Raw genomic sequence first — 26,641 nt, 5'->3', positions numbered from 1 at the left:
GGGATGAGTCAAGATAAAAGCCCAGAATTAGAATGCAGATCTGCAGTACAGCCATTTCTCTTGCTAGACTTCTAACACACACCTCTCCCATTTGGACAATGATGGCTCGTTTTCAATGATGGCTCGTTTTCTGGCATCTAGAAGCCAGACGAGACAAAGTAGAAAGAATCCATCAAGACAGGCGGTCTGAAAATTTGAAGAGTACATTGAAGCAAAATCTCTTGACAGTCATGATACGAAAAAAATTTTTATCAATAATAAAACTTGTTCGGTTATTGGAGTTTCGGCAATTTGATCACAGATCAAGTGGTTTAGCCCAGATTTCTTATGCTATAGAGTTATACTGGGGAAATAGCGCTCATCTGGGGTGGGTTTTGAAGGATGGGGAAAGACAAGCTGAGCTTTACGCAAAGCCTGGTTTTTTTTGTTTTTTGTTTTTTTCCTCTCTTCGGATATATTGATTACCTTTCTTTTATCGACACACAGAATAATCCTGCTTGTTGGATACCCTTTAACCTTCAGTGGGACTTGATAAAGAGAGTGGCAGTCAGAAGACTGGGATTTATGCCCATTAATTATCTCTACCTAACTTAGTCTAAGACCCTATCTTTAAGCCGTTTTATTGGTCAACCAAATGAATAGACTACAATCAACTTTGTCAAGCTCAAAGAATTGTTGAAAGGACCAGATGAGATTATGTGAAATAAGATTTAAAATTTATGAAACAACATATGATGAGTTACAATGGGCATTTCCTATGTGCCAGAAATGGTTGGGCACTGGTAATAAAAATAGTCCTTTGTGCTTGTGGTCTAGAAAATGAACATGTAGATACATATTAGTCCATGAAAGCAAATGCTATAAGAAAATTTTGTTTGTTTAATGCTGGTAATATTGCAGAGGACTCAAGTCACTTTATTGGGGAAGAGGGGAAGTGGAAGAAAGGGGAAATATCAGGGAAGATTTGTGACAAGATGCTATTTGAATTGGACCTTGTTGGATAAATTCATTATATGTTTGGAGGGATGGAAAAGCAAACAGCCTGAGCAAAGGCACAGCAGTGTTACAATGCATGACTTTGGAAAGCCAAGAAATTCGGTATCATTAGAACACAAAGTTCATGGAAGTGGAATAACCAGAAAAACAGACTGAGCAGGTTTTGTGAAGTATTAGCAATTGTATAACTGTCAATATGGAAACCCATATTAACCACTATATAAATGTTAATATAGAAAAATTATTTGATTCCAATATAGGCTTCTATTATAGAAAATATACAAGAAACATAGCACCATCCCTCACCTCTTGGGTGACTGACCTCTCCAGTTTTGTCCAGACCAAGGCGTTTCCTGGAATGTGGGACTTTCAGTCTTAAAACCTGGAACTTCCCAGGCAAACTGGGATGAGTCAGTCACTGTGTTTATCACAAAAATGATCTACAGAAACTTGACCACAATATTCTATAGTATCTCTGGAAATATAGGCAGTAATCCATTTGGTCTGTTTTTTGTGCAATCTTTGGATTCCCTAATGCTTTTCCTTCCAGTTGTTGGCACATGTGCCAGAGTTCATGCTTACCTAGAGACAGCTACAGATGCCAGATCTGTGACTGTGTAAACAGAGCTTATGGAATGCAGGGTGTTAAGATTTTTATTTGTAACCCTTGACTGACTTTATCTCCTAAACAGAAATCTGAGCTCAAGACTAATCCTAACTCTATCTGTTATTAAGATGAAGTGTGAAAATATACTTAAATCCTTCTTATAATTAGCTGCAACAACCACCACAAAAAAAGTCGAATTGTGTTATCTCTTGTATCATGATAAAAATTGGAACGTGATAAAGCATTTGTGTATTGTGGTCTTGGATGTTATACTTCAGAGTAAAAATGTTCTGAATGTCTATTGAGCACTTGAAATGTGGCTAGTGAGACTGAGGAACTGAATTTTTTTTTATTTTTAGATCTTACTTTAGTTGTGTGAACTTAATATTAAATAGCCAGACATGTCTAGTGGCTACCTGGGACAATAAATAAGAGGCAGTTCATAGGCTTCTGCATGGGCTGGAAATAGTGAAAATATTTTTGGAACACAGAAATTTCAATTTCAGTGGCTGTAGGCTTCAAACTAGAGCATACTTACTAGTATTAGTTTATGAAAATTAATGTTTGGGCTCAGCTTCAAAAACCTATGTGAAGTAATTAAGAAATAAACATTTTATTTTCCAACTCCAGCTGAAATTAAGGCTTAATGATTTAATCAAATACACAATATACATTTATAAAATAATGATTTCCCACTAGAGTTTTTAAGTTTTTTATTTTCAGCTTCATGGTGACAAGTCAGAGGGCTATGGTCAGAGATGATTATTTCTTATAAGTGTTAATTTAGTCTTCTAAAATGTTCCACTTTTTCCAGTGTCTAAAATTCTCTCTTCCTTTGATCTCTTGGGTCTTCTCTGTCCTCATACCTTTTTTGCCTTTTGCCCCAGTATTTAAAATTATCAAATCATTCCTACTTACAATCTCCAGAAATATGTTCTGACTTTCCTGTGATAAATACTGGAAAGGGTAGTTTTTTGTCCTTATTCCCTTATCAGTAGCTTTTGAATAGTTTTGGTTTTGTATTTATAAAAAAAAAAAAAAGCTTTTAAGGCTAACTCATCCCATTAAAAGGATCAAAGTAGTAAATTCAGAATATTATATGGTCTAAAACAGTACTCTTAGGTGATTGAAATGTCTTTAAATGTAAGAATGACTACAGTATATTTCAGTCTTTATTCCATCCACCACCTTTCTCTCTTCTCTCCTGAAGTAACTTCTCTCTTTCAACCATGTATGTCTTTTAGAGCACTCAGTGGTGTTACTTTTTTAAAATAAGAGAACCATCATTGTGCAGAAACACCACAACTTCCACACCATTGTTTTTCAAACATGTTCATATATAGTGAGCACTTGAAGGTATTGCTGATTATTAAGACATGGTGATATACTCAATTCCATTATTCAAACTAATGATTTTTCATGCATATGACAGTATTATATGCTTCTAACACATAGCATAACCACTGACTCTTATATCCAAAACAAGTAAAGCCAGTCTGCTAAATTAAGCATAATGGCTTATTTTCTCAGTCTTCTGTTGTATTTAACACATATTTATTTTTTATGAGTCATGGTAGAGCAAAAATTTAGTAACAGCTGTTGTTCAGTTGCCCCATCATGTCTGACTCTTTAAGTCCCCATGGACTCATGCCAGGTTTCCCTGTCCCTCACCATTTCTGGAGTTTGCCAAGTTCATGTCCATTGCATCGGTGATGCCATTTAGCCATCTCATCTTCTGTTGCCCTCTTCTCCTTCTGCCTTCAATCTTTCCCAGCATCAGGGTCTTTTCCAATGAGTTGGCTGGTTAAGGTTAAGATTTAGAAGATTCTATTTACTTTTTCCATTTACCGAGCAGTCAATCCTAAAGGAAATCAGTCCTGAATAATTTGGAAGGACTGATGTTGAAGCTGAAACTCCAATACTTTGGCTACCTGATGCAAAGAACTGACTCATTTGAAAACACCCTGATGCTGGAAAAGATTGAAGGCAGGAGAAGGGGACTACAGAGGATGAGATGGTTGGATGGCATCACAGACTCAGTGGACATGAGTTTGAGTAGACTGCAGGAGTTGGTGATGGACAGCGAGACCTGGCGTGCTGCAGTCCATAGGGTTGCAAAGAGTAGGACACGACTGAGCGACTGAACAGAACTGAACTGAACTGAACTGATTTACTTTTTATTTAAAATGGTGAAAAATATTATTCAAATTTAATCTAAGTGCTCAGTCATGTCCAACTCTTTGCGACCTCCATGGACTCCAGGCTCCTCTGTCCATGGGATTCTTCAGGCACAAAATACCTAAAGTGTTGTGCACAAACATGATTTGAGAACTCTGGTTCAGATTATTCTAAGTTAAGTTACATTGTCAAGTTTCAATAGGACATGATTTCCAGGTCGGCATTCGCTCAGTTCCTAGCTATGTTAGAATTGTTTTTTAACCATAAAGGATAAATTGGAAAAGAAAGACTGGAAGATGAGGAAATCAAAACAATAAAACAAATCCTAACACGGATTCAACTTGATTAAATGGTAGACATTATAATTCTCTTTTCTATTCATTACCTTGGAAATACCTGATTTGAATGATAAGTGAAATATGCCAGAAATATAACTGTCCTTTTGGAAAAAGCCTGGCCAATTGAGGGGAAAATCCAGTTTTCTTTGAATAAACAATTACTATATCCAGTTTTCCAGATCTATATGTAGAAAAACAAATCAAGTTGAAAATAGCAATCGTCTGTTTCTTTGTCTTCTATCAAGACAAACATTAACATACAATGTGAAATAAGTTAGCAAAATATTTTAAAAATAAATTTATTTCACCTTTATCTTACCCCTTTAAATTTATATTGCATTTATTTTATACTGTGTATATTTTACATCTCTATACAAATTACTATACTTTTATTGGGATCAAGTGTTCAAAATATTGTTCCTAATAAAGATATGTAATAAAAAAAAATGGAGGCACCAGTTTACTACTAAATAAGTGACTTGAGGACTTGAGTCATTCAGGTTTGTCTTTATTTTCTCCAGGGAGACTAACTTTGAGCTTTGTATGTGGTATAAAATGAACAACTATTTGCAGAATTAATATTTTGTTCCTCTTACATATTTTTAAAACTGTACTTTTCCATTGAGTCTATTTTTGTACATGGTGGGTATTTTGTGAAGTATTCTCTCCTGGATCATCTAACTTATTCCCAGAATTTTGATAGAGTTGATTTTTGTTATTTCTAAATTACCCGTGATGGATGAGTATCAAGTACTACTTTGAATATTGTTGCTAAAGGCGAATTCATTATTTCCCTTGGGGAAAAAATATACAGTGTGAAAGAGCACCGCTCCGTTTCATCGGCACCACTCCCCTCCTGCCTCACTGTGCCTCCCTGCAGTTCCTCAAACTGCTCTTTTTCTTGCCTCAGTGTTTTCATGTAAATAATCCTTCTCCTGGAAAGCTCTTCTCTTCACTGTCAGGCTTACTCACCCCCTTTCTAAGGTCTCATTTCAAATGCCGCTTTTTTCAGCCAGGTCCCCTCTTTTTACTCCCTTCCATTTACCCTGTACTTTTTCTTCATAGCACTTACAACGGTTTGTAATTCACAAATACACATTCTTGTTGTTCAGTCGCCAGGTCGGGTCCGACTATTTGCGATCCCAAGGACTGCAGCACACTGGGGCCTCCCTGACCTTCACCATCTCCACACCACACCTTATGCATACAAACATGTCTATAACGTCCCTTGCTTTCTAGACTCTAATCCAACACTGTTTCTTTTATCCAGCATCTAGCACAGTGTCTGGCACAGATGCCCTTAACACTCAATTCTTTGAAAATATTGAATAAATATTTTGTAAATTAGACATAAGGGAACAGCTGAGAACAATGACAATCCATAGGATTTCATTGTTTTGTGCTGAGCCATTCTACCTCCCTTCTCCCTATTGCTACTTAGCACATATTAAAATTCTGACTAGTCACTATAGTATTCCTACAGGTGCAAGAACTGTTATGCAGTTGGGTGACTCCATCAGGATTATGCAAACTTTTTCAACTGCCAGTCAGCTTTCCTATAGTAGCCTTGAATGTCTCTTCAAGAGTACCTGATGTATTCTTTAAAATCAGACCATGTGTTCAACTGAATTGTGATAGTCATGATACTTCTAGTATGTTGAAATAGTAGGAGGTGACTGCCATCATCCAGTCACTCACACAAAAATAATGACTTCCTCATTTCAGTCATGTGGTATTTGTACTATAGGCTTCCCCGGGTGGTTCAGTGATAAAGAATTTGCCTGCTAATGCAGGAGGATGTGGGTTTGCCCCTGGGTCGAGAAGATCCCCTGGGGAAGGAACCCATTCCAGTATTCTTGCTTGGGAAATCCACTGGACAGAGGAGCCTGGGGGGCTACAGTCCATGGAGTCACAAAAGAGTCAGACGCAACTAAACAACAACAACAATTTGTACTATACCATCATCTTTAAGTATGTCCTGCCTTGCAATGTGACTGGCAGACCAAGGTTCTCTTCTTGGTCACCACAGATGTTAAATGAAAAATATATGAAGGAGGACCTAGGATAGTAAAGGGGTGGGTAAGGAAATTAATATTTATTGTCATATAGTACATGCCACATGTGGTACAAATAACACCCTTTCATTCCATTCTCACAACAACCCTGTGAAGTGGGTATTATCCCCTTTTTACACATGAGGAATCTTTTTTGACAATGTAGATTGTCTCTTGAATTTTCCTGTTGACATTAATTCACATTTATTTATTTTCGCCCTCCTTATTGTCAAGATTTTGGCAACTGTATAACCCAAAATGTATACTTTCACTCAATAAATATTGATTTAATGAAATAAGTTTCACAGTACATCATTGAATGATTGAAAATCAGAACCTACCATCCTTCTATCTCAGGTTACATCTTTTTCTAGCACTCCTTGAAGACATCCTGACCTAGTGAGCACCCTTGCTGGTTTCCATATTTCCCACTTATTAAATACATACACAGTCTATTCATCATCAACCCTATTGGACTCTCTGAGCTCAGTCTCCATAGTCTCATTTGTCATTGTGCAGTCACTCAGTCATGCCCAACTCTTTGTGATCCCATGAACGGCAGCACACCAGGCTTCCCTGTCCTTCACTATCTCTCGGACTTTGCTCATTCATGGCTGTTGAGTCAGCGATACCAACCAACCATCTCATCCTCTGTCGCCCCCTTCTCCTCCTGCTCTCAACCTTTCCTAGCATCAGGGTCTTTTCCAATGAGTCGGCTCTTCACATCAAGTGGCCAAAGTACTGTGGCTTCAGCTTCAGCATCAGTCTTTCCAATAAATATTCAGGGTTGATTTCCCTATTCTAATGGGGACCAGAATGCCAGCCTGATGGATGATACATAACCAATGCTCTTAATCATGGAATCACCCCTCCAGCTTCTAGTTAGAATAGTACCAACAGGATTTACCTATCTCAGAATTAGATAAAAGGGGGCTGCATTTCTCCATATAGGGTGAGCTTATACCTTAGAGTGAGCTCAGAAATCTTCCTTAATGGTTCTCCTTCATCCCTGCACGAATGGACCAGAAGTGAAGAACTATATGACCTTCCTCTCCCTTCTCTGTGAAGGATGGACCTTGGCCTTCATCTATACTCCTGAGAAAATAGAACCTTTCATTTTCTTTTCATAAATTTCTTTATCAACTTTCTCTTCCCTCATTTGATTCCAATTTTCTGGACCTTACTATAGTCAGAGTTTGGAAACAAAGGAAACAAGCCTGTGGTAGGAGGGACCAACTTATCCATGCCATGTTGCAACAAAGATTGCAAATTTGTAAAACCTCCCTTGAATGGACACTGTCCAACCCATCTACCCTGTGTCTTCAGAATTGGGACAGCAGAAATGAACTGCATTTCTCCGTCTCAAGAGTACATGGTGAGGGCAGTCTCACCCAGCATCATTTCAGATTTCTAGTGAAATGTGTAGGGGAAGATTCAAGATTCATGTCCCATTTCTCCCTTTAACTCCCACTAGAAAAGTCTTTGTTCTTGGAGAAACTGGTTTCAAGAGTATATGATCTCCCCAAAGTGGGTGTTGTCCCAGGACCTTCAGAAGATGCTGTAGCAGTAGGAGACACTCTCCACGCTGACACCCGCCACAGCTGCGTACAGTTCGGGTACCACCAACTCCGGTACTTGCAACACAGCCTTGTCATTTGCACTTTGAGCAGCAGTTTCGAGACACGAGTGTAGCTTTCTAAGTGAGGGGCGGCTGTCCTCACTCCAACGCCAGCAGGACTTCATGAGACCATACCTGAAAGGGGAGCAAGAGAAACTGACTTCCTTGACAAGGCAAATGTTTGAAAAACATGCTTCTTCGCTTACAAATCTTAACAAAAGAACCCTACAATTCTGTAATCTATTCATCACCCTGTCCCACACTCTTCCCAGAGAATACTATTCCTTCTCACCTTCCTAAATACTAAATCTCTTAATATCTTAACCTTTTTTATAGTAAGAATGACTGATGATTTTTTTTCTACTGTAACTTTTATTATGGAAAACATTGAACACACATAAGTGTAGAGAATAGTTATGCTGGTCACACGAATAGTATACTAGTTAATACTAGTCAATAGTTATACTATGGGCTTCCCTAGTGGCTCAGTCAACAAAGAATCATTTTTTTTACATGAATGCAAACTTTTTTTACATGAATGTGAATTCACATGAGTTCCTTTATTCAGCATAATACTAAAATCTTCTAATCCTATTTCATCTATTTATCACCTTATTCTTTTTGTTTTCCTTTTTTAAAAAAATTGGGATATAGTTGCTTTATGGGCTTCCCTCAGGTCACAGATGGTAAAGAATCCAATACAGGAGACCTGGATTTGATCTCTGGGTGGGGAAGATCCCCTGGAGGAGGGCATGGCTACCCACTTCAGTATTCTTGCCTGAAGAATTCCATGGTCACAAGAGCCTGTCAGGCTACAGTCCATGGGGTCAATGTCATGTTGGTTTCTGCTGTACTACAATCAGTATGACAAAACAGTTTTGTTGTTTTTTCTATTACCAAAAACTCTTTCAGAAGTTAAGTGTTTTCATCCTACATATTATGAACTTGCATCATTCCAGACCACTGCTATAACTTACCTACCAGTATGAGCTACATTACAACAGGGGAAAATAAGAAGATATGGAATAACATGATTCATAGTAATTTCAGATACCATAATCAGATAGTTCTTTCCATTAATCCAGGTCATTTTCTCCCTTTATTATTTAGCTTCCCCAGGAAATGGCTTTAGATAATGTATTTACCACCTTCAATCTGTCTTTGTTTCAATCCAGTTTCTAGAGAATGTGTAACACAGTCTGTTATCAAACGCTCTTTGCCAAGTCTCATTCCCGCCCAAGAACCTACAGCAGCTTCCTATTGTTCATCTTATAAAGTCGGCATCCTACCCCCAGCTTCTTACCACATAGGCCTTGCTTAACTGGAGCCCTCTCCTCCTCCTAAGACAACATCTAGCTATGCCCCAGACATGGTTAGTAACACCCAGCTTTTTCTTTGCTTATGCTCTGCCCAAGGAATTAATATCCTCTCCCTGGTTATTCTTTCCTATTGGTATAAGTAGGAATTTTCAATTCCTTCCCTTATAACCTGTGTTATATGGGAAACACACTGTGTTTCCCATATTCTTTAATGTTGTACCATTAGACTTTGTATAAGATGTTATGTTACTCTACTAATACTGATACCATTTACCAAGAACATACTTATTATAAAAGGCATGGTGTGCCTAGTCGACTATTCAGTCATGTCTGACTTTGCAACCCCACAGATTGTAGCCCACCAAGCTCCTCTGTCCATGGGATTTTCTAGGCAAGAATACTAGAGTGGGTTGCCATTGCTTCCTCCAGGGGATCTTTTTGACCCAAGGACCCAACCTGAAGTCCTGTGTCTCCTGCATTGCAGGCAGATTCTTTACCCACTGAGCCATCAGGGAAGCCCAAAAGGCATGGAAAGGAAACTTAACATGCATTATTTCATTGCAGCCTCACAATTACTTTGAGGTAGGACTATCATTTTACCTATTTCAAGTTAAGTAAACAATGTAACATATAGGACTAAGACTGAACATGTGTCTTTTTGACTATGACATGAATCTGAGCTTTTAACCAGTATACTCATTGCTTCACACTTTCTGTTGATTTTCATGTTCTTTCAGGTATTCCTCATCCAAATATTACATGGTTCAAGATCAGGTACTTTTTCAGTTAAATGTCTCTACCTATCCCCAGTATCAAGGACAGCCATATATATATATGGCTTCAAGAAATATTTGTCAATAATTTCATTCTAGTATACCCAGCAGTATCATCACTATACTATGTGTGTATAAGTATATACAATTATTATTTTTAGCTTTTTTAATATGCTTGATACAATTACTGTTTGTATTTGTGGGAAACTCAGGTGCTAGAAAGTTACTTTTTCAGTACTGAAGAATTTACAAAATAACAGCAATTTAAACAGAAACGTATATCAATATGTTATCCCCTTAAAAATAATTGAAGCCTTTCTTATAGTCTATCATAACCTGCTTTGTACTTTATTGTTTATGAAATTCTGCATGTAATTTTTACTTTTCTGCTTCTATGTTAGTTCACCAACTGTCCCTTTCTGCTGGCAATTTGATATCTTCCCTCTGCTGTCTAATTTCTTCTCACTGTCTTTCTTCTGATGGGCTTCCAACATGCTTAGAACCAGGAAAAATTTTTTTAAGTTAAATATCAAATAAGAACCAGTGAATAACTGTGGATTTTATGACAACTATATTAGAACTGAAGCTGGTAGTCTCTGAGACTGACATTTATATAGCTAAAACAGTGCTGTACCTGCATTGGATTTCATCTGTTTTAAAAGATTCCAGAGGAACTAAGATTTAACAATGTTAGCAAATCTAAATTTCTAATATAGCATTCAGTGGCTGCCTCCATATTGTGTATGTGTGTGTTTGTGTCGCACACATACACACACACAAATGTAAAGACACATATACACATATATATGAGCAGATGTATTTTCTGCATAGGTTTGGTTTAAGGTTTTACCTTAGCACATAGAGGACAGCTGAGGATCATCTGAGCCACTTTACAAACAGCATGACTGATAAAGAGCAAAAAAGATTTTAAAAGCCACTTACATGGTGTGTGTGCAACTACTGGGTCTCTCCATGACTTGCCCTCTTTGGAGATGCTGTAGGATATTGGTAGGAGGGACTTCAGGATATGGAGGTGCCCCTGTTGGTATGGAAAGAGTGAGACGAGTAAGACAACTTTAGGGTCTTCTAGAACATAAACGACTAAGTGACTTCACTTTCACTTTTTACTTTCACGCATTGGAGAAGGAAATGGCAACCCACTCCAGTGTTCTTGCCTGGAGAATCCCAGAGTCAGGGGAGCCTGGTGGGCTGCCGTCTATGGGGTCGCACAGAGTCGGACACAACTGAAGCGACTTAGCAGCAGCAGAATATAAACTATAACTAACACTATTTTCCATCTACCTGGGCTAATCACCTACAAAAGTAGGAAACCTAATAGGTATAATGTAGTTGATCCCTGGTGATCAGATAAGTGTATAACTTGGAGAATTTTGGAGAAAGGAGATGTTGGGGGAAGGAGACCTGATAATTTAGGAATATGTCAAGTCTTTAGGAATGTAACAAAATAAAGCTAAGCGAGAAATAAGATCTGCCCTCTACTTCTCAAACAAGAGAAAGTGCTGCAGTTTCTCAGTCAAACGGATTAATAAATCTAAAGACAACATTTTTATATTTATGCAAGATCAGCCTAGGGGCTTCCCAGGTGGCGCTAGTGGTAAAGAATCTGCCTTCCATTGCAGGAAACTCAAGAGATGTGGTTTCGATCTCTGGGTGGGGAAGATCCCCTGGAGAAGGAAATGGCAACTCCCTCCAACAAGAATTTGCCTGAAAAATTCCATGGACAGAGGAACCTGGCGGATAACAGTCCATGGGGTTGCAAAGAGTTGGACACGACTGAGCACCTGAGCACACACAAGATCATCCTTGGAATACTCCTTGGATTTTAAAATATGCCATGGAATTGGTAAAGCCTTTGGGGAAAGAAAGAGGAAGGAGGGAGACAGTTAGGGAGGGAACCATGACTTTATAAGACTATCTCAAAAATCAAGCTTGGATTCTGAAAATGTGTCAGCTCAGTTCGATCTTCAGCAATTGTGCTGAAACCCCTTCTCACAGTAAATGCCATCTACCACACAAATAAACATCCTTGCATATTTCTATAGGGGGTGCCACTACTTTGGGGATTTTCCTTACCTAGAGTCACCATCTCGTACAGCAGGATCCCAAAAGACCAGCTGTAAAAGAAACAAAGCTGTTTACTTCACTTTTATTTCTGCCTTTCATAAAGATGGCTCACTTAAATACCAGAGACCTTCAGTAAGAAACCCATGACAATGGCAGTGAATGGGAATCAAGGGTGATTGGTACAATAAGCAATGTAGTTATGCCATTAGAAAATATTTCTATCCAGTCCCCTTCGAATCTAATTTCCTTGAGAGCTCGATTTATGTCTCCTTTCTTCACATTAATAGATATTTACTATTATTTGTTAAATATTATATATGAATAGATATTATACATTAATAGGTATTTACACACTAATAGATATTTACTCTTATTTGTTAAATGCTATGAGCGCTTATGCAAATGCAAACATATTCACTCAAACATATAAAAATTCTCATGTATCTTTTTCATCTTTTCCATTCCTTCCTGCTGAAATTCCAGCTTTTATTCTTCAGTTCAGTTCAGTCGCTCAGTCCTGTCCGACTCTTTGCGACCCTATAAATTGCAGCACGCCAGGCCTCCCTGTCCATCACCAACTCCCGGAGCTCACTCAAACTCACGTCCATCGAGTCAGTGATGCTATCCAGCCATCTGCCTCCAATCCCTCCCAGCATCAGAGTCTTTTCCAATGAGTCAACTCTTTGCATGAAATGGCCAAAGTATTGGAGTTTCAGCTTTAGCATCAGTCCTTCCAATGAACACCCAGGGCTGATCTCCTTCAGAATGGACTGGCTGGATCTCCTTGCAGTCCAAGGGACTCTCCAGAGTCTTCTCCCAACACCACAGTTCAAAAGCATCAATTCTTCTGCACTCAGCTTTCTTCACAGTCCAACTCTCACATCCATACATGACCACTGGAAAAACCATAGCCTTGATTAGATGGACCTTTGTTGGCAAAGTAATGTCTCTGCTTTTGAATATGCTGTCTAGGTTGGTCATAACTTTTCTTCCAAGGAGTAAGTGTCTTTTAATTTCATGACTGCAATCACCATCTGCAGTGATTTTGGAGCCCAAAAACATAAAGTCTGACACTGTTTCCACTGTTTCCCCATCTATTTGCCATGAAGTGATGGGACCAGATGCCATGATCTTAGTTTTCTGAATATTGAGCTTTAAACCAACTTTTTCACTCTCCTCTTTCACTTTCATCAAGAAGCTGTTTTAGTTCCTCTTCACTTTCTGCCGTAAGGGTGGTGTCATCTGCATATCTGAGGTTATTGATATTTTTCCTGGCAATCTTGATTCCAGCTTGTGCTTCTTCCAGCCCAGCGTTTCTCATGATGTACTCTGCATAGAAGTTAAATAAGCAGGGTGACCATATACAGCCTTGACATTCTCCTTTTCCTATTTGGAACCAGTCTGTTGTTCCATGTCTTAGTTCAAGGCCAAGCAGGGTTTATCTTTTATCTACTATATCCTCAGTAGATCTAACTGCCCAAACCTAGGTAAAACATTAACAGAGCAAGTTTTGTACATAAATGGACTAAGTAGTTGCCTAAAAAATATGATTTGAGAGACATATGTTTCATTATTCTACAGCATCATTGTGAAATGAGCAGTATCTCCCAAGGAAGTTTATTACTTCCAGACCTCTGTTGAAAAGCAGATATCAGGGAAACAGCAATGAAATGAAAAATCAGTGTCTTAATTGATTCACCACATTAACTGATGTTCTAAATTTCCCCTGAAGCTCCTAACATTCATGGCTGGTAAGATATCCTGTATTATACCTACCTGCTCCTCCAAGCAGATGAGTCATATGGTTACCAAAGTCAATTGTTATTCTTTGCAATCCTGTTTATGCCAATCATACATGTAACTATAACTACGTTATCAATTAAATACTATGTAGATTGATTAAATATACATGCCAAAAGCCTTAGCTCCCTGAAAACTAGGTTGAATGCTTTCAAAACATTCTCTAAAATCAAGCCGCTAAAAAGAGAGTGTTGTCGAACTGTGTGAGTGAGACAACTGTAGAAAACTGGGGGAAATTTAACAATAAATGCCTGCAGTCAAACTTCATCGCAATTGTTTTATACAAGAAATACGACATGTAACTTCATTTAGCACAGCACGTGTAGCCTCTTGGCCTTCCTCTGAAAGACTGATAAATATCCATTTATATGTTTTAAGTTAAAATAAATTGAGTATATAAATACACATATACATGGGCTTCCCTGGTGGCACAGTGATAAAGAACCTCCCCACCAATGCAGGAGAGGTAAGAGATAAGGTTTGATCCCTGGGTCAGGAGGATCCCCTGGAGGAGGTATAGGCTACCCAACTCCAGTATTCTGGAAACTTTCATGGACAGAAGAGCCTGTCAAAGTCAGATACAACTGAAGCGACTTAGCACAGCACATACATATATACATGTAAATATATATATTTTTTCTTTTTAATAGCTCCTAGTTTAAACTTTTGATTAAGTGGATCTGCCTCTTTCAGATAAAACTAGATAAAGAGATAGAACTATACCAAATCAAGTCCTCAGATATTGGTGTGAATAATCTATTCATTTTTCATTTTTTCTCTCCTAATCAAGGCTTCTAATCTGACACAGAGGGAATACTTCAGGAGGCACTAAAAAGGATTGCAGACAGCTGCCAACTATGAGCTCTGCCACATAACACACATTTTTGCTTGAGAGTCTGTCTGACTTCAAAGCAGAGACTTCATGCATAGACTTAATTGACAACAGACCCAGTCATGTTCACAGGCAGGAGGACACTGAAGTCAAGAAAGGAGGAACTCCACGGGGCAGGAACAAACCGTACATGTCTCCTTTGATGCCAGCTGGTTTCAGCAGAAGCCGTTCTGGGGCAAGCCACTTGAGGGGTACCACGCGAGTGGAGGAGATGGCCCCTCGGGAATGAACTTCATAAGCCAGGCCCAGCCCGCAGAGCTTAGCAGTGAGGTCACACTGGATTAGAACATTCCTGGCTGCCACATCGCCATGGAACAGACGCTTCTCCTGGAGAAATTCCTGTCAGAGTGATGTCAAAATGGATCAGCTCTCCGAGGTCATGGCTTGGGTCCCAGATAAAGTGAAGCAGATCCTCGAAAAGACATTTTCTACCCTGAACAAGCCGCATTAATAATGACATATCCATTCTCCCCCAAACTCCCTCCCATCCAGGCTGCCACATAACACTGAGCAGAGTTCCCTGTGCTCTACAGTAGGTCCTTGTTGGTTATCCATTTTAAATATAGCAATATGTATTTATATGGCTGAGTCCCTTTGTTGTCCACCTGAAACTATCACAACATTGTTTATCGGTTATACTGCAATACAAAATAAAAAGTTTAATATAAAAAAAAAAAAATAACATGTCACGTCCACACAGCTACTAAGTGGCAGTGACCAGAACCAAATATTCTAATTCATAAAAAGCACAGTACTTATAATGAATCAGACATGTTTGCATTGTGTTTAAGATCAACAGTTTCCAGAAATTCATTCTTTAAAAAAATTAATAAAAACTTTATTATGTTTTTTTATGAGTTGTTTTAGGGTGAAAACAAAGTTGAGTGGAAAAGCCAGAGCACTCAGGCCTCCTGCCCCTTAGTTTCCTCTATTAACAGCTTGCACTACTGTGATACATTTGTTACAACTGATGAACCTATGTGTTCAGTTGCTCAGTTGTAACTCTTTGCAACCCCATGGACTGTAGCCCACCAGGCTCCTCTGTCCATGGGATTTCCCAGACAAGAATACTGGAGTGGTTTGCCATTTCCTCTTCCAGATCTTCCCGATAGAGGGATCAAACCCGTGCCCCTTGAATTAGAAGTGCAGAGTCAACCACCAGACCACTAGGGAAGTCCCTATTTAGGTTAGTCTAAAATAAAGACATGATCTCATTTTCACCCCCTTCTTATTCCTCCTCTTCCACTTGTTCTTTGTTCCTTTTCAAGTATATGCAATTCCTGTCACATTCAGTATTACAGCAAGTCTCCTGCCTAACACATTCTGAGCTAGTATTTCTTGTTCTTTAGGTATAAATTATAAACATTCTTCTGGCTCTGTAGCCTTTCACCCATTCGTTTTCTCTTCCCAAATCTTCTACCAACTTATCTTTTCCTCTTTTACATCTGCTAACAGTATATATAGGGAAGTATGAGAAGGGGCCAGCAGAGGATGAGGTGACTAGATAGCATCACCAACTCAATAGACATGAATCTGAGCAAACTCTGGGAGATAGTGGAAGACAGAGGAGCCTGGCTGGCTACAGTCCATACAGCTGCAAACAGTCAGACACGACTGAGTGAACAACATGTGGGCATATAGCTCTTGGCCCCGGTGCCTTTACCTTTAAGACTGAGAAACCTTTTAAAACCCTTCTTGGGACTTCCCTGGTGGTCCAGTAGTTAAGATTCTGTGCTTCCCGGGGCACAGGTTTGATCCCTGGTCGGGGAACTAAGATCCTGCATACCTCATGGTGTGGCCAAAAAAAAAAAATTATTTTTTAATAAGCAATAAAAGAAATAAAACCTTTCCTGTTTCTTCTAGAAAACCTAAAGTGACCACTTTCTACCTAGAATTACCAATCCTGAATTATATTATCGAAATAATTTCATAAAGAGAAAATTGAAAACAATTAATCGATGCTTGAGTTTCTGCCCCCTAACTTCCACCAGATTTCATTTATACTATATACCCCATTTGAGAACATAAATATAAGAAATATGACATTAAATACCAGGCTAACAAAAAAGATCACTGCCATCTGTTGTCACTTCTCCAAGCCTTACCAAAGCCAAAAGGACCTGCTTCCCGATGTGATATATTTGTTTCTCTGTGAGGTCATAGGGAAGACCATCCATGGTCATCACATCCTAAAGAGATAAAGAAAAAGGCATTACATCAAAATGACATGAACAGATCTAAAGGGAAAAATAAGGAGAGAAATATTCTTAAATGCAGTTACTGAAGCTAGGGCAAAGACACAAAAATATAAGGACTTGGGAATTCCCTTGGCAGTCCAGTGGTTAGGAACCCACACTTTTACTGCAAACGGCCTGGGTTCAATCACTTGTCAGGGAAGTTAGTTCCCATTAACCACATGACATGGCCAAAAATAAATAAATAAGAATTTAAAAACTAAAAAATGTACAAAAGCTAAAAGATCCAAGGAGAGATGGTATGAGAGATTCCCAGGTATGCAGAGAAGTGCCATGATTTACTGGACCAGGAAGACAATAAAGAATGTAGGTGAAGAGCAGAATGAAGGAAGAATAGAATTTGTCAGGCTAATTGGTACGTGCATAGCTAATCAACCAGGTCAAGCCTTTCTTCCTAATCAGGCTAATTGGTATGTGCACAGCTAATTAACCAGGTCAAACCTTTCTTCCCAACGCCTCTGCCCCACCACTCACCCGGCGACAGGTCCAGAGAAAGCTGAGCAGGTCTCCGTGGGCCACATCCTCCAGAACCATGTAGAGCGGCAGCCTGTCTGTGCAGCAACCTTCCAGCTGTACCAAGTTTTTGTGCTTCCCCAAGTATAGATAGAATTGGATTCGCCCTAAGAAATCCTGCACCTCTTGGAGCCCAGTTGGTTCTGTGGAGGACAGAAGAACCATGGGGAATGAGCAGTCAGAGTGCCAATAAAGTGGGGAGTATGAGGCAGGAAGGAACCTCAGATGTAAATTTCAAAGCTTCAAAGGGGAATGAGCGTAGACCAAAAGTAAACAGAAAGGGGATCAATTAGATGATCTTCGATGTCACTGTTCTTTTATCAAAGGTAACATAGACCCACAGTTCTTCCCAACTAGTTAGACTTTCCTCTGCCTAATAAAATTGTTCTGTTTACATTAAAATATTATCACACATACTATTTTCTTGTTGTTACATGCTATGAGGTCCCAAAAGAATCAGACATAACTCAGTGACTAATGTCTGATTCTTTTGGGACCTCATAGACTGTAATCCACCAGCCTCCTCTGTCTATGGGATTCTGCAGGCAAGAATACTGGAATGGGTTGTCATTTCCTTCTCCAGGGGATCTTCCTGACCTAGGGATTGAACCTGTTTTTCCTGCATTGCAGATGGATTCTTTACTGCTGAGCTACATGGAAGCCCCTGACTATAACATCAGCTCAGTCGCTCAGTCATGTCCGACTCTTTGCGACCCCATGAATCGCAGCATGCCAGGCCTCCCTGTTCATCACCAACTCTCCCAGTTCACTCAGACTCATGTCCATTGAGTCTGTGATGCCATCCAGCCATCTCATCCTCTGTCATCCCCTTCTCCTACTGCCCCTAATCCCTCCCAGCATCAGGCTCTTTTCCAGTGAGTCAACTCTTTGCATGAGGTAGCCAAAGTATTGGATTTCAGCTTCAACATCAGTCCTTCCAAAGAACACCTAGGACTGATCTCCTTTAGGATGGACTGGGTGGATCTCCTTGCAGTCCAAGGGACTCTCAAGAGTCTTCTCCAACACCACAGTTCAAAAGCATCAATTCTTCTGCACTCAGCTTTCTTCACAGTCTAACTCTCACATCCATACATAACCACAGGAAAAACCGTAGCCTTGACTAGATGGACCTTTGTTGGCAAAGTAATATCTCTGCTTTTGAATATGCTATCTAGGTTGGTCATAACTTTCCTTCCAAGGAGTAAGTGTCTTTTAATTTCATGGCTGCAGTCACCATCTGCAGTGATTTTGGAGCCCAAAAACATAAAGTCTGACACTGTTTCCACTGTTTCCCCATCTATTTCCCATGAAGTGATGGGACCAGATGCCATGATCTTCGTTTTCTGAATGTTGAGCTTTAAGCCAACTTTTTCACTCTCCTCTTTCACTTTCATTAAGAGGCTTTTAGTTCCTCTTCACTTTCTGCCATAAGGGTGGTGTCATCTGCATATCTGAGGTTATTGATATTTCTCCTAACAATCTTGATTCCAGCTTGTGTTTCTTCCAGTCCAGCATTTCTTATGATGTACTCTGCATGTAAGTTAAATAAGCATGGTGACAATATACAGCCTTGACGTACTCCTTTTCCTACGTGGAACAGTCTGTTGTTCCATGTCCAGTTCTAACTGTTGCTTCCTGACCTGCATATAGGTTTCTCAAGAGGCAGGTCAGGTGGTCTGGCATTCCCATCTCTTCAGAATTTTCCACAGTTTATTGTGAGCCACACAGTCAAAGGCTTTGGCATAGTCAATAAAGCAGAAATAGATGTTCTTCTGGAACTCTCTTGATTTTTCCATGATCCAGCGGATGTTGGCAATTTGATCTCTGGTTCCTCTGCCTTTTCTAAAACCAGCTTGAACATCTGGAAGTTCACAGTTCAGGTACTGCTTAAGCCTGGCTTGGAGAATTTTGAGCATTACTTTTACTAGCATGTGAAATGAGTGCAATTGTGTGGTAGTTTGAGCATTCTTTGGCATTGCCTTTCTTTGGGATTAGAATGAAAACTGACCTTTTCCTGTCCTGTGTCCACTACTGAGTTTTCCAAATTTGCTGGCATATTGAGTGCAGCACTTTCACAGCATCATCTTTCAGGATTTGAAATAGCTCAACTGGAATTCCATCACCTCCACTAGCTTTGTTCGTAGTGATGCTTTCTAAGGTTTCTACTTGACTTCACATTCCAGGATTTCTGGCTCTAGGTGAGTGATCACACCATCGTGATTATCTGGGTCATGAAGATCTTTTTTGTACAGTTCTTCTGGGTATTCTTGCCACCTCTTCTTAATATCTTCTGCTTCTGTTAGGTTCATACCATTTCTGTCCTTTATCGAGCCCATCTTTGCATGAAATGTCCCCTTGGTATCTCTAACTTTCTTGAAGAGAACTCTAGTCTTTCCCATTCTGTTGTTTTCCTCTATTTCTTTGCATTGATCGCTGAGGAAGGCTTTCTTATATCTTCTTGCTATTCTTTGGAACTCTGCATTCAGATGCTTATATCTTTCCTTTTCTCCTTTGCTTTTCGCTTCTCTTCTTTTCACAGCTATTTGTAAGGCCTCGCCAGACAGCCATTTTGGTTTTTTGCATTTCTTTTCCATGGGGATGGTCTTGATCCCTGTCTCCTGTACAATGTCATGAACCTCTGTCCACAGTTCATCAGGCACTCTATCTATCAGATCTAGTTTCTAAATCTATTTCTCACTTCCACTGTATAATCATAAGGGATTTGATTTAGGTCATACCTGAATGGTCTAGTGGTTTTCCCCACTTTCTTCAATTTAAGTCTGAATTTGGCAATAAGAAGTTAATGATCTGAGCCACAGTCAGCTCCCAGTCTTGTTTTTGCTGACTGTATAGAGCTTCTCCATCTTTGGCTACAAAGAATATAATCAATTTGATTTTGATGTTGACCATCTGGTGACGTCCATGTGTAGAGTCTTCTCTTGTGTTGTTGGAAGAGGGTGTTTGCTATGACCAGTGCGTTCTCTTGGCAAAACTATAGTCTTTGCCCTGCTTCGTTTTGTACTCCAATGCCAAACTTCCCAGGTGTCTCTTGACTTCCTACTTTTGCATTCCAGTCCCGTATGATGAAAGGGACATCTTTTTTGGGTGTTAGTTCTAAAAGGTCTTGTAGGTCTTCATAGAACCGTTCAACTTCAGCTTCTTCAGCATTACTGGTTGGGGCATAGGCTTGGATTACCGTGATATTGAATGGTTTGCCTTGGAAACGAACAGAGATCATTCTGTCATTTTTGAGATTGCATCCAAGTACTGCATTTCAGACTCTTTTGTTGACCATGATGGCTACTCCATTTCTTCTAAGGGATTCCTGCCCACAGTAGTAGATATAATGGTCATCTGAGTTAAATTCACCCCTTCCAGTCCATCTAGTTTATGACTATAACATAGATATTAATATTTTGTTGAAGGAATAGAAAACTAATGGTTGATATGTATATAGGTTCAAATTTCATAATTCTCATTTGATGCATAAAGAATGACTTTCCGACAGAGCTTTATAGATTTGAGAATAAGGAATCCAGGATGGTGTGCAGGTTACAAATATGTGTGACTATTACACAGATTAAGCTGAGGTGACAATCTTCTCCCAAACCTCAATATTCTAAACCAAGAAAAGATCTGTATTCTGCTGCTTTCTTAAAGCACTTTGCTTCTGTTTTGTTTACTTGTTTTCTTTTGTTTGCTGGACAAATTGTTTATTGTTCCTTCTGCTTTTAATTACATTCAATAAAAATAGCAATGATAAAAAATGTTATCACACATTAAAATATTATTATTTCTAGACCTTTTGATTATGATTCTTGGTAATCCTATCTCTGTTCCATTTTATGTATCCATCATTACTGGTCCACATCATGAGTATCAGTCAAAAAGAAAATGAAGTATCTGGAAAAGGAATCAAATAGGCAAGAAAAATGAAGAAACAACCTCAAAATCCTCATCCAAGAAATATTCAATAGGCAAAAAGTTAATTTTAACAGCCTTAATAGGCAAGGTTGAGCTAGGGAAAGACCCAAAGAAGAACTTTTCTGTTCTTGAATTTTTACTTTCTATTTCCTTCTTATTGTGGGCCAGCTGTGGTCACAACTATCTGCTGATTAACATCCTAATGTCTGAAAATCCTGTTAGCATTCCCTGTTGAGGGTTCACAGTAAAAATGTTAAAAGAGGAAAAGAAGTGCAGTACTCCTCCTTTTACCTTTTAAAGTCTTGAGGACCACACTCCTGGGCTTCGCAGGGTTCCCAGTGTGTATTGTGGTGCGATAGATGGCCCCATAGCTACCACTGTGGATTTGCTCCAGAACTTCAGAGAGTTGTTCCCGGGGCACCTGCAGCTTAGCCAGGACTTGTGCAGAAGTTCGCAGAAGGCTTTCCACCGAGGTCTCCTCAAGTGGTACAAACACAGTTCCCCCAGGTCCTGCTGCTTCCTGGCTTAGGTTCCCAGATGGAGGCACGTGGGCAACACCTAAAACAAAGAGGTGACACCAACCAGCTTTTTTCTGGCCCCATGGACTCCAGGGAATCAGAACCTCAAACAAACCAGCAAGAAGTCCCTTCAGAAATTTTCTCTCTTGGGTTAATGTGAGGTACCTTCAGGTGCTTCTCAATGAACCAGCATCAACACAAACCTTGTAGAATATATGTCATAATCCCATTACTTCTAAGGCAACTTAAGATGGACCTCTGAAAATTGGTAAAGACATTTCTGTTCAGTCTTTCTCAGAATTCCAGTTCAGTATGAGTAGAGTCTAGAGACAATTCAAAAAGCTACTGAATATATCTTCAAACCACAGACACCTAAAGTGATGGTAACTGCGAGGGGAGCTATCATTTGAGTCAATAAAGTGACTTTCAAGAGCGAAACAGAGGTATGGATAAGTACTCGGCTCTAAGCTAAAGTTATTCTTCTTCCCTCAAGTTGTCCCCAAAATCAAATTATTCCATATTTCCCAGAGTCTCAATCAAGAAAGTCTTGGATTTCCCTGGCAGGCCAGTGGTTATGGGCTTCCCTCGTAGCTCAGTCGGTAGAGAATCTGCCTGCAATGCAGAGGACCTGGGTTAGATTCCTGGGTGGGGAAGATCCCCTGGTGAAGGAAATGGCAACACACTCCAGTATTCTTGCCTGGAAAATCCCATGGACAGAGGAGCTTGACGGGCTACATACAGTCCATGGAGTCGCAAAGAGTTGGACATGAGTTAGCGTGTAAACAACAACGTTGAAATCGGTGAGCCTGGAACCAAGTGAGATAATAAAAGAGTTACAGGAGATGAGGCCAGCAGAGAGGACTCTGATCATGTTAGGCCACTGAAAGAATTTAATCTATTTTTCATTCTAAGATGACAAGCTACTGGAGGTTTCATGCAGAGAATTAACAGGGCTCACTTAGGCCTTAAAAGAATCATTCCACTGCTCTGAGGAGTACAGACAGTGAAAGGATACAGGCAGAAGCAGGGAAACTAGGTAACGGTGTATTACAATTTTCTATGAGAGGTGAGGGTGACTTGAGTCTCTTTTGAAGGTACAATTAAACAGGATTTGCTAATAGATTGGATACAGAATGTGAGAGAAAGAGGAGGCAAGGACATCTTCAGATTTCATTTAGACTTCATTTTAGATTGAACACATAGTGAGCTGGGCTTGCCATTTATTATGACAGGGAAGACTATGAAGAGGAAATTGTGAGGGGAATTTCAGGACTTTTGTTTTACACATGCTATATATTTTAACTGTGGTGCTGGAGAAGGCTCTTGAGAGTCCCTTGGACTGCAAGGAGATCAAACCAATTAATCCTAAAGGAAATCAGTCCTGAATATTCATTGGAAGGACCGTTGCTGAAGCTGAAGCTCCAATTCTTTGGCCACATGATACGAACAGCCAACTCATTGGAAAAGACCCTGATGCTGGGAAAGATTGAATGCAAAAGGAGAAGGGGTTGACAGAGGATGAAAGGGTTAGATAGCATCACCAACTTAATGGACATAAACTTGAGCAGACCTGGGGAGAGAGTAGAGGACAGGGAAGCCTGGTGTGCTGCAGTCTATGGGGTCACAGAAAGTTGGACACGACTTAGTGACTCAACAACAACAACAACAAATAAGAAAATTAGGATACAATTTAGAGAAGGAGAAGGGATCCACCACTCTGGAGATTCATATTGCTGTCAGAATTTTTTTCCCTTCTTTTTTCTCTGAGTTTTCCATTCAAGCTGGCTCTCTTTCATCATATGCTCAGTGGTACTCCAGAATAGCATGCTATCATCTCCTACCTAGTGCTTCAAAGACTATTATGGGACTTCCCTGGTGGTCCAGTTTTTAAGAATTTGCCTACCAATGGAGGGGATATGGGTTCAATCCCTGATCCAGGAAGATTCCACATGTCACAGGGCAACTAAACCCATGCGCCACAACTTCTGAGCTTGAGTGCTCCACAGCCCATGTTCCGCAACAAGAGAAGCCACCAGAGTAAGTCCGTGTACCACGACGAAGAGTAATCCTTGCTGGCCAAAACTAAAGAAAGCCAGGAGCAGCAGTGAAGACCAGAACAACCATAAATAAATAAATGTTTTAAAATCATTAAGAAAAAAAAAAAACTATTATTAAGGCTACTCCTTTACATCAGAAATTCCAGAAGCACAAAGTAGAGGTGAAATGTATTATAGAGTAAAGTGTCATCCTTCGAAACTCATTACAAAGCCTTTGGCTTTATCCCCAGGCTTCCTCCCCAGTCCTTAGACACTCACATGGCCAAAGATTTGATGGTGCAATAGGACAAAGAAAACAGAAAGAGGTTACATGAGGCCTCTCTTGCCTTCTCTTCTTTCAGCTAACAAGAAATTCTGAAATTTCTTGTTATATAAATATATGAAATTCATATATTGAATTTCAACTCATGACATTCCTAAGAAAGGCTCACCTGTTGCTCTCAACTCCACAGGAGGGGACCCATACCATCTATCTCATCAGAGTCCTTGAGATTTGAGCTCACTGAAGGTTGGGTCTTCTTTCCTACCATCTCCATCTTTCCCAAGTCACTGCCCAGCCTGTTTGAGTCTTACCTCGAGGTCCTGGAGACTGCTGTTGGGCTCTCTGTCCTCTGATAAAAAGCCACAGGATGACACCAAGGAGGATGAGGAAGGTACCAACTAGGAGGGTTGGGATGATGATGATTTCATACTGCTGTTCCCGGATAACTAGGTAGGAGATCAAGCAAGAAGAGATTGAAGAAGGCCCCGAACCGGACTCCCCCTCCCCTGAGTCTTCAGCTCACCGTATGTGACATGATTATCTCTTCCTTCTGATCAGCTCCCTGATCTGAATCCCTATGCCCCTGTTTCTCAGCCCAGCCCTGTGCCTCCTCTCTCATTTTTCCTGCTGAGATGAAAGTGCAGTACATCTTTATCTCCCATTGCCACTCTCCCCTACCCTGCCCCCCTCCTTCAAAGAAAATGGTCCCTAACACCAATTCCTTTCTCACCACTCTCTTCATTTTATTAGAAATCAAATGATCTTTCTTCCAGAATCTCTTCAGATCTTGTGCGTGCATGCTAAGTCACTTTAGTTGTGTCTGACTCTGTGCGACCCTATGGACTGTAGCCTGCCAGGCTCCTCTGTCCATGGGATTCTCCAGGCAAGAATACTGGAGTGAGTTTGTCATGCCCTTCTCAAGGGAATCTTCCCAACCCGGGGATCAAACCCGTGTCTCTTACGTCTCCTGCTGTGGCAGGTGGATTGTTTACCTCTAGCGCCACCTGGGAAGCCTTATTCTGAAGCCCTCTTCAGATGTTAATCTCCATCAAAAATCAGAGGACGGATCTCTGTATCACCTGTACTTACTACACAGCTTGTCACTGAGACTGCATTCCAACAGCATCCGCATCACGCCCCTCTCCTTTCCCATCACAACGCAGTGGTCCACTCCAGCGCTTGACCCCTTGAGGACGCACAGAGCACCACTGAAAATGATTCCCAAGGCTTGAGTTGTTTTGACAAAAATAAAATGGAGCACACACAGAACTTTAAAACACCTCTCCCGATCACTGGTTATTAAGTATCTGGCTAGCTGGAACTCTCTGAGCCACCAATTCATCTCTATCTATCTATCTGATATTCGAACGGGAAGAAATTGTTTCTTCCTGCCATTTTCATTTTATACAGCTAATCCAGCCTTGATCTGGTCTGATCCTTTCATGCCGTTGTTTCTAAAATTATTTTAAAGGCTCCCCTCCTGCCCTAGACTCCTGCTCTGATGGTCAAGTTCACAAATGATATAAAATTGTGGTTCATGGGAACAGATGTGGGAAAGATTTATCTCCCTAGCAGTCCTTAAGCAGGTCTAATTTTCTTTTTCTGTGTATCTCCTAATTTTTTAAACAAAACACTTAATTTCATTTTTATACAAACCTAATTCAGACCATGAACAAATAGTTGGTGGATTTCAAGAGAGATGAGTTACACACTTGCTTTCCTTCTCTGACATACCCACCCCACCCCACCCCCCACCCCCACCCCGCACTGCATTCACACTACTAATGAACAGACAGCAGCTATGAATAAAACTATTTAGTTTTGCAGCTCTCGAAGCTTCCTCTGTTCTTCATATAAAGATAGATACAGACACTCATTCTTACCAGGGTATGGGTTAAAGAAAGTGTCAGTGCTAAGCTCTCTTCATTTTTTTTTTAAACAAAAAGTAAATATATTCATGATTCAAAAATAAAACTACAAAATGGTATACCATGAAAATATTTTTTCTACCCTGTCCTTCTCCATCTATCCAGTTCCCAATTCCCCTTCAAGTAGTATATAGTTACCGGTGTCTTGTTAACCTGGCCAGAGATTCTTTTTATGGTTATACTCTACACCATCAGCATATGCGGCATTTAGTCGCTTAGTCATTTCCAACTCTTGGTGACTCCATGGATTATAGCCTGCCAGACTCCTCTGTTCAAGAAGATTCTCCGGGCAAGAATACTGGAGTGGGTTGCCATGCCCTCCTCCAGATCTAATGCCATATTATCAGCACATATTTCCAAAAACCCAGTTCTTTCTTTCTGAAGAGAACTGGTGGTTGCCACTCTTCCATATATGTAAAAACTTAATTTTGCCCTTGGTTAACATAATTCTGTGGCCAGCAAAGCCAAAGTCTTTAATTCTGATTGGTCTGAAACAAATATGGTGATTTCCCACTCTAAACAGG

At 40.0% G+C, this 26,641-nt stretch overlaps 1 protein-coding gene across 5 annotated transcripts in view; it reads right to left on the bottom strand.

The window, feature by feature from the left end:
• Positions 1-6,195: 6,195 nt before the first annotated feature.
• STYK1 (STY kinase 1) overlaps positions 6,196-26,641 on the bottom strand; it is a 54,215-nt gene continuing 33,769 nt past the window's right edge. For 2 of the 5 annotated variants that reach the window (XM_086404113.1, XM_086404112.1), the window contains 9 exons: positions 25,279-25,397; positions 24,501-24,635; positions 21,644-21,910; positions 17,390-17,571; positions 16,766-16,849; positions 14,791-14,999; positions 11,978-12,018; positions 10,826-10,922; positions 6,196-7,926 (listed from right to left, as the gene is read on the bottom strand). In XM_086404113.1, coding sequence (XP_086260239.1) covers positions 7,722-7,926; positions 10,826-10,922; positions 11,978-12,018; positions 14,791-14,999; positions 16,766-16,849; positions 17,390-17,571; positions 21,644-21,910; positions 24,501-24,635; positions 25,279-25,342 — 1,284 coding nt within the window. In that variant the 5' untranslated portion in view covers positions 25,343-25,397 and the 3' untranslated portion in view covers positions 6,196-7,721. Of the gene's footprint in view, positions 7,927-10,825; positions 10,923-11,977; positions 12,019-14,790; positions 15,000-16,765; positions 16,850-17,389; positions 17,572-21,643; positions 21,911-24,500; positions 24,636-25,278; positions 25,662-26,641 lie in introns of those variants that run through there. The other 3 variants (XM_086404111.1, XM_086404110.1, XM_086404114.1) reach the window with 3 other exon arrangements.

This window comes from Bos grunniens, chromosome 5, assembly GCF_055505025.1.
Source record: "Bos grunniens cultivar Pamir isolate PY7600 chromosome 5, Bosgru_T2T1.0, whole genome shotgun sequence".
Lineage (NCBI taxonomy): Eukaryota > Metazoa > Chordata > Mammalia > Artiodactyla > Bovidae > Bos > Bos grunniens.
This window is presented reverse-complemented; position numbering and strand designations above follow the sequence as displayed.